Source organism: Myotis lucifugus, unplaced genomic scaffold (assembly GCF_000147115.1).
Source record: "Myotis lucifugus unplaced genomic scaffold, Myoluc2.0 scaffold_281, whole genome shotgun sequence".
In the NCBI taxonomy this organism is placed as follows: Eukaryota; Metazoa; Chordata; class Mammalia; order Chiroptera; family Vespertilionidae; genus Myotis; species Myotis lucifugus.
Window position 1 is genome coordinate 617559 of NW_005871329.1, and position 16517 is coordinate 634075.

At 39.7% G+C, this 16517-nt stretch overlaps 1 protein-coding gene across 2 annotated transcripts in view; it reads right to left on the reverse strand.

Moving 5' to 3' along the window:
• The window catches only part of ADGRF1 (adhesion G protein-coupled receptor F1), a 44002-nt gene that overhangs the window by 7718 nt on the left and 19767 nt on the right, over positions 1–16517 (reverse strand). For both annotated transcript variants that reach the window (XM_023763347.1, XM_023763346.1), the window contains 8 exons: positions 16080–16180; positions 15187–15245; positions 11903–12054; positions 10619–10782; positions 8791–8979; positions 3625–4998; positions 2261–2302; positions 1196–1255 (listed from right to left, as the gene is read on the reverse strand). In XM_023763347.1, coding sequence (XP_023619115.1) covers positions 1196–1255; positions 2261–2302; positions 3625–4998; positions 8791–8979; positions 10619–10782; positions 11903–12054; positions 15187–15245; positions 16080–16180 — 2141 coding nt within the window. The remainder of the gene's footprint in view (positions 1–1195; positions 1256–2260; positions 2303–3624; positions 4999–8790; positions 8980–10618; positions 10783–11902; positions 12055–15186; positions 15246–16079; positions 16181–16517) is intronic.

Sequence of the window (16517 nt, forward strand, 5' to 3'; positions counted from 1 at the left end):
TTAGCCCTTCTGCTCTGAGGAACTAGTCAAACACTTAGTTTTAACAGTTGAGAAAGTAGAAACCAAAAGGTACTAAGTGACTTTCCTAAGATTGTACCACCAGTTACAGAAATACAGGGCACACCACCCCAAGTCTAGTCTTCCTCTATCACCATGTATTTGATCTCCGTGGGTGGTGAACACACAATGCAATACAAAGATGATGTATTATAGAATTGTACACTTGAAACCTATATAATGTTAGCAACCAGTTATTTTAAATTTAAAAATAATAATAAAAGGAAATAAAAGTGGGGGGGGGAACACAGGGAAGGTCTGCTGGCCCGTGGGCCCCTGATCCCTAATTTATAGCAATGCTCTCCATCTACTATGAAATGCACACTTAGGAAAAATGTTTAGTGTCAGAAGCTAATTCACTGTTATTTCAAAGGTTATTTTGTCCCTTGTAAAAATCTCTAAACATCCACATAGGTTTTCATGTACTTAAGTCAGTAGACTTTTGTCAAACACAGAAATCTCTTTAGAAACTTTTCTGAAAGCCCTCAGTATTTTGCTGAAAGATAAACGTCAAAATTAACTTCAAAAATACAAAACATGCGTGCAAGTACTTTTGTTTCTAAGTGTACTCTCCTTATGTAAATGACACCTTTGTGGTGAAGCATGAAACAGGAGTCCTCTGTTTCTATACAAATGTCAGCTTGTAGACGTAAAAGCCAGAACTGCATGGGACCAAGTCAGTTATACCAGCTTAAGAGAGAAAATTCAGAGACTGCATTTTATATATTAGAAGTTAGTCAAGACTTCACCCTTTAGTTTCCTAGAGAGGGAAAAATGGTTTATAGGAAAACCAAACAGGCAGAGAAAAGGGCCTTACTGACTCTCGCAGTTGGGAGACAAGTCAGACTAAAGCAAATGACATTGTCAAAGGTATTTGTTCACAATAGCAGACCTGGATCCTTGAATGTCCTGAAGCTTTCCATGTCTTCTCATTCATTCATTCATTCATTTCCTCTCTCACTCAACTCTATAATGAGTATTGACCATCTGCTGGGCACTGTGACATATAACCAGAATATAATGGTGACAGAAACTCAAGGGGTTTACACAAAAGTGGTCTTTCTGTGAGGCTGTAGAAAAAGGAAAATGGAAAAGTGGACCTTCGTGCCTTGAATGCATGGCAGTGTGAGATAATTACCTTTGATGGTTGCTTCAAAGAGCTTAAAGGAGACAACGTGTTGAACAGCAGTTGTCGCAGCTGTAAGGGCAACAGAGAAGTACTAAGATGCACATATACAAACATACATAGGCAAAGCAAGAACAAAACTGCAGATTGAAACTGTAGTTTAGAGTAGTATTTCCTGGAAGCTAACAGACTATAAGCATGGGTATCTGATGAAATGATTTATCTTCTTTTACTTCCTTTATTTATTTTATTTATCTGTAAACAAATCTAGAGTTAAACAAAGAACAACAGAAGCAAAAGCCATAATAATTCAAATTCTAGACATTCGTAATTGAAAATAATTGCTAAACTGAAGTTTACCTTTGAAGTTGAAGAGTTTGCTAACCATGTGCTTTGTACAAATGAGAGAATTATTTAGGCCAATCAAGAACAGCAAACTGCTTTTCTGTAATTAGCAGTTTTGTGCATGTGTTAATTATAAAATATTCTTTAGTTCTTATTTTTTTAAAAAAGCCTACATCTATTAGCTTATTACCTTTACCGCTCTCAAAAGAATTGCTCAATGCTTGGGAAAAATAATAAAATGAGATTATTAAGTTTTTTTCTATTATCTTTTACTTACATTGGTCATCCTTTTTAGGTTATTTAATTTTAGAAGCTATTTACTATTTAAAACTCTGGATATATAGAAGTAGATATGTCTTTCAGTATATTCTAAGTAAATGGATAAATTAAAGGAACAAAATGGAATTTCCCCATAAGGAAAGTACTTTTGTTCTTTAATGATTGCCAAACCATAATGTACTAGTAATTTAAAAAAATTTAAAGTAAAAACACTTTTCTGCTTCTTTCTATAATGTCACATTACAGATTGTGATTAGTTCTATATAGCTTGTAATCAACAGTGAGTGTTTAGATCCTTTGTCGCCTGTCTGAGCCTGCCTTTTGTAAAATTACAGAATTTTATTACAAAAGTACCCATAATCTGGCTCTGTTATATGAGTAAGGGCCTCAGAACTGAAGAGGAAAGGTTAGCTGCCTCAGTTAGGGAATAAAGAGAGAAATGAATACACATACCTTACTATCCAAGAGCATTCCAAAGCATAAGATGAAAAAACCCTAAAAAAAATAATAAATCACATTTTATTTTTTCCAGAAAAGAAAGCATATGTAATACTATCTTCTATTCTATCACCCAACATTGGAGTTGTCTGCCCACTAGACTGAGGGCTCCTTGAAGGCAAGGATACCCTGGGACCTCCACAATGCCTAGCATGCCACAAAGTACTCAAAAATTTTTAGTCAAATGTATAAATAAATAAATTGAGGGAATAATGTTTTAAATGCATGCAGAGCGTCATTTTCCCTTTGTGTCATCCTAAACCCAAAACAAATAAGCTCCGTTTGCTTCTATATCTTAGCCTTTAATACTAGCTTCATTTTCCCCCTCAACCCAAAACAAATAAATTCCGTTTGCTTCTATATCTTAGCCTTTCTTTAGGACAGGCATTAAGTGAACATTTGCTTAGCCTCTCTGATAGCAGAGGCACTGTGGTCCAACTCTAAGGCCATGTGTAGGGAGTTGACCTCTATCAGCACCCTTTCCATCAAGTCCTTGGGGTGGGGTACCCTTGGCAGAGGCTTTCTTGGGCCTTGAGATCCTCCTCCCGGTCAGAGCACCCTCAGTGCAGACAGTGCATCACTAAGGTGCTGAGTCATTGTGCAGAGGTGACCCAGCAAACCGTCATTGAACCAGATTGAAGGCTCTCTTCCAGATTCATCCAAACCTAGGAATTACTCTGTCCACCTACTCCCCAAACACTCTCTGACTGGGGCATGGAAAACCCATTCTTTGCAGCAGGGGTGGGCAAACTTTTTCTGTAAAGAGCCAGATAGTAAATATTTAGGTTTTAAAGGTCACACAGTCTCTGTTACAACTGCTGAACCCTGCTGGCATAAGGAAAGCAGCCACAGATCATATGTAAACGAAGAGGTGTGGCTCTGTTCCAATAAAACTTTATTTACAAAAACAGCACTAGCTGCAGTTTGCCAGCTTCTGCTCTGTCTCACTCGGGGGGCTACCTTTGCACCGTTCAGAGTCAAGAGGTCTCTTGATTTATTTCCCTCTCCCTATGTGCTTTCACACAGGTCGCCCGGGGGAAAGAGGACTGAGTCAGCAGCAAGAGAGATTAACATTAGCTCGTGAAGCCTAGCAGATTTAGAGCGCTGGAATGGGTTGCTGAAGAAGTTTAATATGCTGCTTCAGTATAAGAGTAACTGTTGGGGAAATGGAACTTTTTTTTTTAATTCACTCTTGCCAGGAAGTATTGGTTACAGTTCTGCTGGAGGCAGGGAGATAAGATAGCTTCAAGAGGTGTCTTGCCAACTTCAGTTCTCTACAACTATTCCAGTTACCTGATGGCATGATAGGTTATTCTCACCTGGAATGCATTGAGCAATGCAAAAATAACGTGCCACGCCAGATTCTGGCTGTCCACCATTACTCCTATGCCAAAGCCCCAGGTGAGCCCCAGCAGAGGGGTCAGAATGAGGATGCTCTTCCCCATGCGGACGATAGTGGCCTTGTTGTCCTGACTCAGCCTCTCTCCAACTGCGGGCCTCCAGAGCTTCGTGAGAACTAAGAGCACCACCACCAGGTTCACGACCACAATGGTCAGCACGGGAACAGCGAGGGCCAACAGGGGTTTGCTTCCACCGGACCAGTTCAGCCAACACACGTCTTTCCTTTCGTAGCCATTGCTAGGTTGTGTGACCGCAATGGTGATGACAGATATAATGAGAGGACACCCATAGCCCAGGCAGAACCCGACAGCCATCATCAAAGGCATGGCCAGGTGATGGAACACGAGGACGATCCGATAAGCCAGCAGGAGGCCGAGCAGGAGCATCCAAAAGAACAAGGAGAGGTAGAAAAAGTGTGTAAAGAACACGGCAGCTACGCAGACCCCAGAAGGGTTGACCGTGGCGTCCACCGTGGCAGCAACAATAAACCAAACATCAGCAATCAGGAGGCAGAGGGATATGTTGACCATGCAAATATGACGTGTGTGCGAGGTTTGGTTTTTCTTGACCTGCTTCCAATACAGAGCCTCGATGATCAGACATAAGATGAGACTTCCAATGGAGATGCCCAGCCCCACAAAGGTGATCCATTTCACAACCGGAATGATGGCAGGGGGGACAAAGGGTGACATCAGCATGGAGAATGAGGTCAGGTGAGTACACCGGCACGTCACTGTGTCTGGAGTTTCATTCACTAGGTGGCAGCCTGCCTCATTCCATTGCAAATGACTAAAATCCCAGAACACACAATGAGGCTGACTCAGGTTTGATTCTATCTTGGAGAAAACCAGGAAGACTTCATTTATGGAATAGTTTTGGATAACCATGGATATCACAGGCCCATTGACCTGAGCATTTCCAATTTGGGTAATGGGTAGAATGTCCCCCAAGGTCAATGAGGCCATGCTGACAATAGTTCCTGGAAGGGTCCCCTGGAATTGGTCTGACCCAATTAACACATGGCCTCTGATGGGAATGGAGGTGTTTGGGGGGAACATTTCGGTCTGATAGTTGTAACCTGTCTTATGTTGGCTTTCGGACACTGGAATCCCTTTCCAGTTAATGAATTCCCGAGAAAAATTCAGAGGCAGAGCTGTTGGAGGTACCAGAACGCTGATGTTTTCCAGTGTCTCTAGTAACTGGGAGCTGGCATGCTTTTCTTCCTGCAGTAATACTGTCCAGTTGGTTACTGATGTTGAATTAAGGATGTGGTCAGCTATACTGATGACATCCTGAAATTCAAGGAAGCGAGTCAGTTTGTATTTTGAATAAACGGGCAAGGGGACTAACAGTGGATAGTCATTAGTACTAAAGGTAGGAAAATGGCCCTGAGAATTGGCTCAGTTGATGATCACATTAAAACTCATCAGTGAAATTCTGCTCATTTGTTCTGCAAGTGGAAGGTTTGGGTTAAAAAACTTGGGTCAACAGGATCATGTCAGCTGCAGGGTGATTGCCCCAGGGCATTCGTGGGCATGCCAAGGTTTCGGCATGGATGAGAACGAACCCTGCAATCGGGCCGCAGTGGTGTGCACTTCCTTCTCCGGAGGCGGCAAACGTGACTGCATTACTCCTCAACTCAGAGTGTGACATGACTGTTAACTGCTTTCCCACGCTATGCTTGTTTTGCTAAGATCAGAAGTTCTAAATCCATGTCACAGATGTTCAAGTTTTAATTCATGTGTATTTATCATTTTTGTTTAATAGAAGAGAGAAATATAAAGTAAAAATCCTTAGAAACTGGAGGCAAGCACAACGAAGTATTGAATTGCTGTTGATTTGAATGGTCAGCCTTAGTTTGAGAGCTACCTTTTCCAAACCAGTGCTTAAAAATGGCCACTTTGTCCCTCGTTATCCTGTCTTTCTTAAAACTCTAGTTCCCAGTGTCTATCACTCTGGGCCACTATTTACCCTAACCGAGCCCTCTGTGGCTTCTGGCTCAGGATCCCATAACTCGTTTCTTCTGCTGCCTCCAGGATCCTCTGCCTTTGTTTGCCTGCTCTATTTTTCTCTTTAATTAATTTTTATCCTTTTTATGTCATTTGGTTTTAGTTGGTTTCTTGCAAACAACATGGGGTCAAACTTAAAAAAATCTTTTAAGTGTCTTTTCTTTGATTCAGGGGGTTTAATTTATTCATATTTAGTGTCATTTTGACACAATGGTCACCTTATATGAGGTTAAGTATAATTGTGTGATTATGTAACATTATACATTATATAATCCAATTCTGAAAAATACTACATACTCTAACATAAAATGCATACATCCAAGGATATTTATTTAATAAATATTTATTGAGTACCTGCTACATGTCACTTGCCATTCCTCTAGGGGCCCCAGTGGTCTGCAAACTTCAGCTCAGCAAACCGCGGCTCGCGAGCCACATACGGCTCTTTGGCCCCTTGAATGTGGCTCTTCCACAAAATACCGGCTCTTCCACAAAATACCGACTTCTGCGCATGGGCCACGAAGTTTCAATCGCACTGTAAGTGCACGCCCGCACGTGGTATTTTGTGGAAGAGCCACACTGAAGAGGCCAAAGAGCCGCATGTGGCTCGCAAGCCGCTGTTTGCCGACCACGGTCTAGGCACTGACAGGATACCTAAAATGTAAGCTGTGTCTATTCCACTGTGACCGGATTACAGATCTTTTTTTTTTTTTCCTTTTGCTTATTTGAATTTTTTTTTTTTAGTGACCAAGTCTTATTTCTGTAATTTTAAGTTAATTTTTTTATTTTTTATATATTTTTATTGATTGCAGAGAGGAAGGGAGAGGGAGAGAGAGATAGAAACATCAATGATGAAAGAGAATCATTGATCAGCCGCCTCCTGCATGCCCCACACTGGGGATCGAGTCCACAACCCAGGCATGTGCCCTTGACCAGAATTGAATCTGGGACTCTTCAGTCCGCAGGCCGACGCTCTGTCCGCTGAGCCAAACCGGCTAGGGCTTAAGTTAATTTTTAAAAATCCAAATCAAAGCATGGATTTCCGAGTCAAAAAAGGAGGAAGTTCTTAAAGTAGAAATGACTAAAGTCAGAGTTCCTGCCCACAGGAAAGAACAACTGCAGACTGCACGCAGGTATTGAGAGTTGGCACCTGTGTCAACACAAGGACATCGGGTGTAGAGGCTCTTCCCTTCCTCTAAGCCACGTGCTGCCCAGACAACCTTCCTGGATGATGCTCCCTGCTACTTTGAACTCACACGGTTAATCCCATGAGTTCCTTGCATATGGCGGAGGAAGCAGTAAAAATCACACAAAGACTGTTACGTGCCTCTTCAGTCTTTTCAACAGCACCCCTCCAACTCAGGCTTTTGTCATTCCTCCTTATGAAGTAGTTTTAAAGTGGGCCCTTCAAAACCCTCATGCATTGCTTGTGGGGTTGCAAATGGGTGCAACCATTATGGAAAACAGTATGGAGTTTCCTCAAAAAGTTAACAATGGAACTACCATTTGACCCAGCAACCCCACTTATGGATATATATCTGAAAAAATCCAAAACATTCATTTAAAAGATATATGCATCCCTATGATCACTGCAGCATTATTTACAATAGTCAAGATATGGAAGCAGCCTGTCCAGTGTTGTTTAGTGGTTCGAGTATTGGCACATGGACTGAAGGGTCACAGGTTCTATCCCTGGCCTGGGTCTAGGCACCTGCAGGAGGCAACCAATCAATGTATCTCTCTCACACTGATGTTTCTCTCTCCCTCTCTCTCTCCCCCTCCTCCTTCCTCTCTATTCTCTCTAAAACTCAATGGAAAAATATACTTGAGTGAGGATTTTTAAAAATAATTAATAAATAAAAAGATATGGGAGCAACCTAAGTGTTCATTGATAGATGGTTGGACACAGAAGATGTGGTACATATATAAAATTGAATATTAATTGACCATAAAAAGAATGAAATCTGCCAAAACCGGTTTGGCTCAGTGGATAGAGCATCAGCCTGCGGACTGAAAGGTCCCAGGTTCGATTCCGGTCAAGGGCATGTACCTGGGTTGCGGGCACATCCCCAGTGGGAGATGTGCAGGAGGCAGCTGATCAATGTTTCTCTCTCATCGATGTTTCTAACTCTCTATCTCTCTCCCTTCCTCTCTGTAAAAAATCAATAAAATATATTTTTTAAAAAAAGAATGAAATCTTACCATTTGCAATAACATGGAAGGGCCTAGAGCAGTGATGGCGAACCTTTTGAGCTCGGCGTGTCAGCATTTTGAAAAACCCTAACTTAACTCTGGTGCCGTGTCACATATAGAAATTTTTTGATATTTGCAACCATAGTAAAACAAAGACTTATATTTTTGATATTTATTTTATATATTTAAATGCCATTTAACAAAGAAAAATCAACCAAAAAAATGAGTTCGTGAGTCACCTCTGACACGCGTGTCATAGGTTCACCATCACTGACCTAGAGGGTACTATGCTAAGTGAAATAAGTCAGACAGAGAAAGACAAATACCATATGATTTCACTTATATGTGGAATCTAAAAAACAAAACAAATGAACAAACAAAATAGAAACAAACTCATAGATACAGAGAAGAAACTGATGACTGCCAGATGGGTGGGGGATAGGGGCTAGGTGAAAAAGGTGAAAGGATTAAAAAGTGCAGTTGGCAGTTACAAAATAGTCACAGGAATGTAAAGTACATTATAGGGAATATAGTTAGTAATCTATAATAATAAAAGGGTAATATGCTAATTAGACCAGACGTCTTCCAGATGTCATTCCAGACATCCTTCCTAATGAAGCCAGGGCTGGAGGGAAGCTGGTGTCAGCAGCCAGGGGAAGGAAGGCCTACTCTTGCACAAATTTTCATGCATTGGGCCTCTAGTATTATAATAACTATGTATGGTGTTGGGGGTTACTTTGTAAGTTATATAAATGTCAAACCACTATGCTGTACACCTGAGAATAATATAACATTGAATATCAACTGTAATTGAATAATTAAAACAAAATTTTAAATAATAATAATAAATAAATTGGCCCTTCAGGCACAGGCAGAACATACCTCCATTGTTGAATTGGACACCCTGAAATGGCTCGCCAGTGACAGAGATGAGATGTTGCCCAGAATTGACACCACTGAAGCCAGATTCCCAGCTGTGGTTGATGGGTTTTGCTGAATGAGGACTGAAAGATTTCGCACCAAGGATGACATGGCTGCCTCAGTGGCATTGCTTGCAATCACACTGAAATTCTAGAAATAAAAATGGTTAAGTTCTAGAAAAAACAAAACACATATGCTTGTGTTTCTTCAAATTTAAATCAGAATTCTGGGCTACATCACTAATGTGTATGGTGCATTATAATGTAGGATATTATATAACAATGATAACACGATGGCTTTCACTCAGTGCTTTCTGTATTTCAGAGTTGTTACTCTGTGCTAAATGCTTTACCAGGGATTCACTGATTTAATTCTTATACCACCCTTTGAGCTAGGTACCATTAAGAACATAGAAATTTGAAGAGATTTATTAAAACATATTTTCAGATGAATTATTATCCTAATTATACAGACACTGATGTTCAGTGAGATTCAGTGACTTTCCTAACTGTACCCAGCTAGGAAGCAGCACTAAATTCTATTAGAATCACTGTACTATACTGAGACATCCTTGTCGGATGGGAAGACAGAGGGACATACAGGGAGATTTGACCACACTTTGCCACTGCATTCGGAATTTTCCTTCTTCCTTAAAACTTACAGATGCTTCCACTACTCTGGGCTAGCCTGGAAGGCAGCCAAAAAGGGATATTCCCTTCAGTCAAAACAAGTCAATCAAGGAATTCAGATCCTATATGGTTTCCTTTTCGCTCTTTTTGGCTGACAGTGCTGTTCTCTGCCTAAAGTACCTGGGATCTGCCTGCCCTCACCCTCACCATGGCCCATTTCCATATCTGGGCAAAGAAGGCAAGAGCAAGGATAGACCCCAGAGGCCATCTGGTCCAATCTCCCTCCCAGTTTACAGATGAGGAAACTGAGGTCCAAGGAGGGAGAAGTGAACATTCCACAGTCCTTTAAGATATACCTTTCTGAGTTTCCCTACTGCAGTAGCAGAATCTCAGGCCAGGACAGAAGTTCTGCTCAATATGGAGATCTATCTGCAGAACAGTGTCTGTGAACTAGTCTTGGAGTCCCTCTTTCCTGTGACTTGACTTCTAATTCCTTACCATTTGCTTCTATATATCTGCCTTGTCTTAAGTACTTGTACTTTCCAAAGACAGCATCATGTGAAGGTCACAGTCCTGGACTGGGAGTCAAAGGACCATGTTTCTAATTCAACACTATTGCTACCAGAGGGACCAACTGCTAGTCCCTTAGTCTTTCATTTCCTAATCTATAAAAGGAGTGTGATAACCCAGATGACCCTTAGAATCTATTGTAGTTCTATTGCTCTATATGGTTCACCTTTGGCTGATCCCAACCCCTGCCCTGGTTTCTGACATTCTCACTTGTACTAAGTCTATAACTTTGGACTCACACCTTCACTTGGGTCTTTGATTCCAAGGCTTTCTGGATTTCTGAGTCCAGCTTAGTTGCTGTTCTGCCATCTATTGCAGACTCCTTCAGCATTTATTCACTCTATTGCAGCACCCCTCCACATGAAAACCATCAATTCTGACACTTTCTGACTTTCTCAGCTGCCACCTAGACTCTGCTACTCATGCCCAAACACCGTGGGTTTACCAGGGTCTGATGTCACCCTCACGTTCTGCATATTGACAAATGCGACAATTTGATATATTTTACCCTCCACCCGGCCATGCTCAGTGGTAGGTGCCCACTGTGAAACTCAAAACCAGGGCAAGTCTGCAAGGTGGACATGTTTTACCTTCTTCAGTTCTTCCAACTGAGAAAGCACACATGTCTCCCTGATGACCTGCCACCCAGAGGGCTGGCACTTGGCTGTGATGTTCCCGGTGTAGCCACTGCTACAAGGAAGAGTATACTCATCGTTCTCAAACCCAAATCCAAAGGCAATGCTATTACACGGAACTGGAAGAGAATGGAAACAGAGAGGGAAAATGACTCTCAATATCCTGGCACTCTCTATGCAACATAGAGCTGTGCATTAGAAACCATATTCTTAGAGACAATACCCACAAATATTCAGGAGAAGCTTGTCTTTGGTGCCCAGTTTCAGCCCTATCAGCACCTTTTTCTCCTTCTCCATGCCCTCCCCTCCCTGACTCTGGCCTTTCTCCCTCCAGGTGTCTGATCTTTGCCAACGATCTTACTTTTAGTGGGCTATCAACTAATACGTGTTAGGTGAAAATAAGACAGGGTATGACCACTCCCAGGAAATATTTTTACTCTTTAAGGGAGTGCTAGAAAACCAGAAAAGTCTTCAAAATGCTATGGAACAAAGCAGGGCATTTGCCATTTTGGGGTGACATATCCTACTTTGAATCCTGCAAAAGCTTCTCACATTGTGACCAGACACTAGTTACTCTTGCAGCTGACCCTTAATAATACAGTCTTCCCACGATTGGGACTAGGAAAAGGAGACCTTGAATGGACGACCAACAAGAGCTGTGTTTTTGGTTTGTTTTCCCCATTGCTGTGTCCTAAGTGCCTAGACACTTTAAACACTTAGTAGATATTTATTGAAAGAGTGTTGTTGAAAGTGGCATACATTTTTATAACAGAGGTTTAAGATTGGGTGTAAAGAAGTAAGTGGGGAAAAAATACCTGAAGGAAAGTAGTGTGTGTGTGTCTCTGTTTGTTTGTGTGTGTGTATGTCTGTGTGAGTGTTAAAGACCTAGATATATGTATTCTTTCCTTGGCTCCTTGAATTATTATTCAGGAATATTGCCAACCCCAGAGATATTTCAACATGACTACCAGTAAACTATTGCTGAATCATTCCATCAGAGCCTGCGGTGAAATCAGTCTTCCACAACATTTACTACAGTGGAGATCAGATCGCCGATTAGCAAGGATCTGAACTAGTCAGGCTGAAGTTGAGTTTCATCATAAACAGTTGCCTGTTTCTACTGAAAGTCAGTCTTAGAATAATTCTGTTTCAGAAACCTCTCCAATCTGCCTCCTAAAGACACGAATGAGCAACTAATTAAAGGACTCACCTAGGCAGAGGGTGGGAATTTAGTGTTACCTTTTCCAAATACTCTGAAGGAGTCATCTTCCAGTGGAAACAGCTTCTGAAGGCCTTCCTCGGCCTCCTCCGCCACCTGTTCCATGGCTGACAGCAGCTCAGATGGACTGCTGGAGCCAACAACTTCATACCCAGCAATGATGCTGCCACCTCTTTAATGATTATGTGGAAAGAAAAGTGAGGTTAATTTATTCAGTCATTCAGGGCATAGCATTGGGTCCATGGGGATAAATCAAACAGATTTGGTCCCTGTTTTTATGGAGCTCACATTCTGGCAAAGAAGGCAAGACAAATAACCTCTCTATATAAGCATTTATTTAATTTATGTAATATATGTTGTTTTTTGTTAAGTGTTATGTGAGATAGGTTCAGTGATAAGAATAGCAAGTAGATATGGGCCCACTTCAATAAGACTGGTCAGGAAAGCTTTCTCTGTGTGGAGGGTCTTTGCAGCTAAGGCCTGAATAATGAGAAGACCACTGGTGTGGCATGCCAGCACATTCAAAGGGCCTGAGGCAGGAACCTGTCTATGAGTGTGACAAATTTAAAGACTAGGTTTCAATTCAACAATTGGGAGTGCTTCTCAATGCCTAAAACGTTTCAATATGGGTTTTAAGAACCCCAGATGAGAGTAAGTTAAGAGCTGAATAAAATCAATTTAAGTTAGAAGACAAAATAAAATAAAAAAGGAAGGAAGAAACACTAGCGTAGCTAATATTCAATGTGTGATAGAGAGATGAGTAGGAGATGATGTTGGAGAAGTAGCCAGGAACCAGATCGCCGAGGTCCTTCGAGTTTGAATGTTATTTTTTATTAGAAGGTTTTATTCTTTATTAAAAGTCAGTGATATGATCAGATATGTTGTTTGAGATAATCACTCTGGCTGCTGTAGAAAATAGACAGAAGGGAGGGAAGCAGAAAGGCTGATTAGGAAAGAGGAGATAATAGCAATAACTAGTTGAGTAACAGCATGTGGGAGAAGTGGTCAGATTCATGTTGTATTTGAAGACTGAGCCACAGGAATTGCTAATGGAGCAGATTTCAAGTATGGGAGAAAGAAACCAGTCAAGCACGATTTGCAAGGAATGGACCAATTATAGTATATTCATACAATGGAGGATTATTGGGCAATAAAAAGAAAGGAAGCACTGATACTCAAAAAAAAAAAACAAGGATGAATCTCAAAGACATTATGCTGAGCAAAAGAAGCCAGACACACAAATATTACACACTGAGTGATTCTATTTATGTGTAGTTCTAGAATAGGCAAAACTAGCCTATGCTGAAATAAGATCAGTGGTTATTTCTGGTGGGGGGTGAGGTGGGCATGGAGATTAGCTGGAAGGAGGCACAAGGGAACTTTGAGGGTGATGGAAATGTTTTGTGTTGATAGGTGGTAGCTTGTACAAGCATTTGTCAGTTTCTTTTCTTTTCTTTTTTACAGTGACAAATCATTTTATTTTATTCTATTACCATTTATCGCCCCCCCCCATACCCTCCTCCACACCACCATTTGTCAGAGTTTATTAAGCTGTATATTTAAGGTCAGAGCATATTACTGAATGTAAGTTATACCTCAATAAAAAATTAAAGGATGACTCCAGGGGTTGGGTCTGTCCAACTGGGAAAATGGCATCGCTGTAATTGAGATGGGAGAAGTAGGTTTAAGGTTATGAGGAGCAGAGTGGGAGAACCCCTGTTTTCAACATACTCCATTTGACATGCCTCCTAGAAAATCAAGTGGAGATGTAATAGGCAATTGGATATTTAGGTCTGACGTTTAGGAGAGAGGCCAAAGCTCAAGTAAGACCTTTAGAAACCATCAGCTTACAGATTGTGTTTAAGATTATAAAGACAAGTGAAAGTACATGTACTAATTAAGTTAATTCTGCAATAATTTCATGAGGTAAACATTATATTATTCTCATTTTGTAAATAAGGAAGCTGAGTCCCAAGGAGAATTTGAGTCAGGTAATGATTAATTTATTAATTGATGTATTAAAATCTCTGACATGCCAAAGCTCAAATACATTGAATTACCACTCACAATGTATAAATAAATCCAAATACCCTTTTATGTAGTGATGGGTATAATATCCTTGCATTGGTATGGCCCTTTTAATTCTTTACAAAGTATTTTTTTGCCTAGTATTTCATTTGATTTAATTAGGTTAAATCAGTTTACACAAATATTAACAATCCTGTTCAGCAAATAATTAAATGGAGACAGTGAGAAACTAACTCATACAGTAAAGAGAATAACATACATCATTGTATTTTATAGACTTATGCCTACCTAAACTGTGATTTTGTCTACAAATTATTGGAGACAGCTTATAAGATATATATGATGGAATATGTGTTAGAAATATAAATGGAAAACCAGGACAACAGAAAAGAAAAATATGAATATTGAATATAAAAATTGTTATGATCATGTTTCAGTTTTGTTTAATGAGTTTAATGACAGAAAAGTCCAACAGGGAAATGATTAATTATATAAACATAGATTTAAGAAAAGAAGTAGTGTTTTTTCCTAGCATTGGATTATAAAGACATTATAAAGTCATGAGTAACTAAAGAATAGTGCCCAGGGCAATATATTTATAGCAAATGAAAATTTCCTCTAGCTGTTGTTCAAGTTAACTGTGAAAAAGTCTTATAAGAAGTCAAGTTTTCTGACCTCTAAGCCACTTTCTCTAGTAAGTAGACTACAAATGCTGGTAATCAATGCACACATGGTTAACTAACCAAATAACTTTGGAATTAAAATATAAACAAAAGAATGATTTACTAAATATCTCTTTATTTGCTGTAGACAATGACTATGGGGTTTTGAGCTATGGCGAATACATGGTATCTACACAAAAACATACGATTTTACCCAAGGCCTCCCTTCTGGCTTCCAATGATACACCATACCTCGCTGTGGTTATAAAAGAAAATCCATCCCTCTACAACCCTCAGCCCTACCCATTTTTCTTCCCATACACACACACAACAAGATCTCCTGCTTCCTTCTAAATTCTAAATTGGGGTTTCCAATTCTATTCTCTGCTCCATAGCTTTGAAAATGCCATTTAATATTTACGTTCCTAAGCTCACTTACATAAGAATATAGACTTTTCCCTTCAGACTTTTATCCAGTTTGGGTAAGAATCAGACTATAAAGAGCAGGTCTGACCTATATCCTGTCAAAGACAGTTGGCAAACAGCACTAGGCATTCTTCGGGACTGATGCACAAATCTAGGGATGGCCTTGATTTGGGCGTTGTGGTACTTACCGAAATTGAGTGACACGAACTGACTCAAAACCTTGAATTCTTTTGTATGCTTCTTTAAGCTTATAAAAAAACACACAAACAAAGGTAGATATGTTGATTTTTGTCCTCACACAAGGAAAACATTTGAGAAAAATTTGGATGCAGACATTAAATAAACTAACAAACACTGAGCAAAGGAAAAAGATACAGCAGGAGGTAATTGCATGTTACAAAAATACGGTTAAAATGACAATTGAGAATGTACATTCATGCACATAATTTATTTTTGAGATTGCTAATAAATAATGAAGAATCAACTGCTTAGACTCAAGGATGAATTGGATGCCAGATAATATTATAAATTCAACCAAAATTTATTTTACCCTTCCCCCAAATGAGCCATTTTTATAGATGCTTAAACTGAACCAAGGATTTGTGCATGTCTTCAGTGAAACCCACACCGTACCTCATCCTAGCAGAGGCACACTGATCTAGTTTTATGCTACTTCATTATAAAGTCCAGAATTTTTGCTCAGTAACTCTGTCTAGCTTCTAACAAGAAAGGCTTCTTTATGGAATAAATCCCAGATGCTGACAATTGAGCTTAGATCATGAAAAATTTCTTTTGACAGATAAAAAAAAAACAGAAAATAACCAAGAAGATTTGGCATAATATTACCCAAGTAAAAGAACAAAACTGAACACAAAAGACATGAAAAGTATTCAATTGCTAAACTCTACTAGAAAGAAAATGTTCAAAGTATGTCAGCTGTGGGCAGAGTGATTAACTACTATGTAATAATTTATTGAAAATGAATGATTAAGAATAGGTATTAAATAAACATGTTGAATTGAAAACATCTGAACTTATGTTTAGCCAACAATTTCTTACACCGTAAGTAGAAGGTACTTACTTGAATTTCGATTCCAGTGGTATATTTGGAGTAGATAGCAGAAGATGAATTCAGAAGGTCTTTTGTAAATCTTTCATTAATTTTGAAAGTTCCCCAAACTTCTATGAGAAACAGAAAAATATATAGATATAAGAATTATTCACTTGATTTTATTATAGCATAGAATTACAGAAGTACAACTTGGAGCCCATTTTTTCAACATTAATCTTTCAATGTATTTTTATAATGAATGTTCACCTAAAGTGATATAGGAAGCATACAACCAGAATTTTCAGTCGTGGATTTGGAACATTATGGGGAAAGTACTGATAATCCAGGCAACCTTATAAGTAAGAAAACATGTGACCACTCATATGTGATTTAAAAAGGCAGTCAGCCCAGCCGGAGTAGGTCAGTTGGTTGAATGTTCTCCCGTGCACCGAAAGGTTGCCGGTTCAA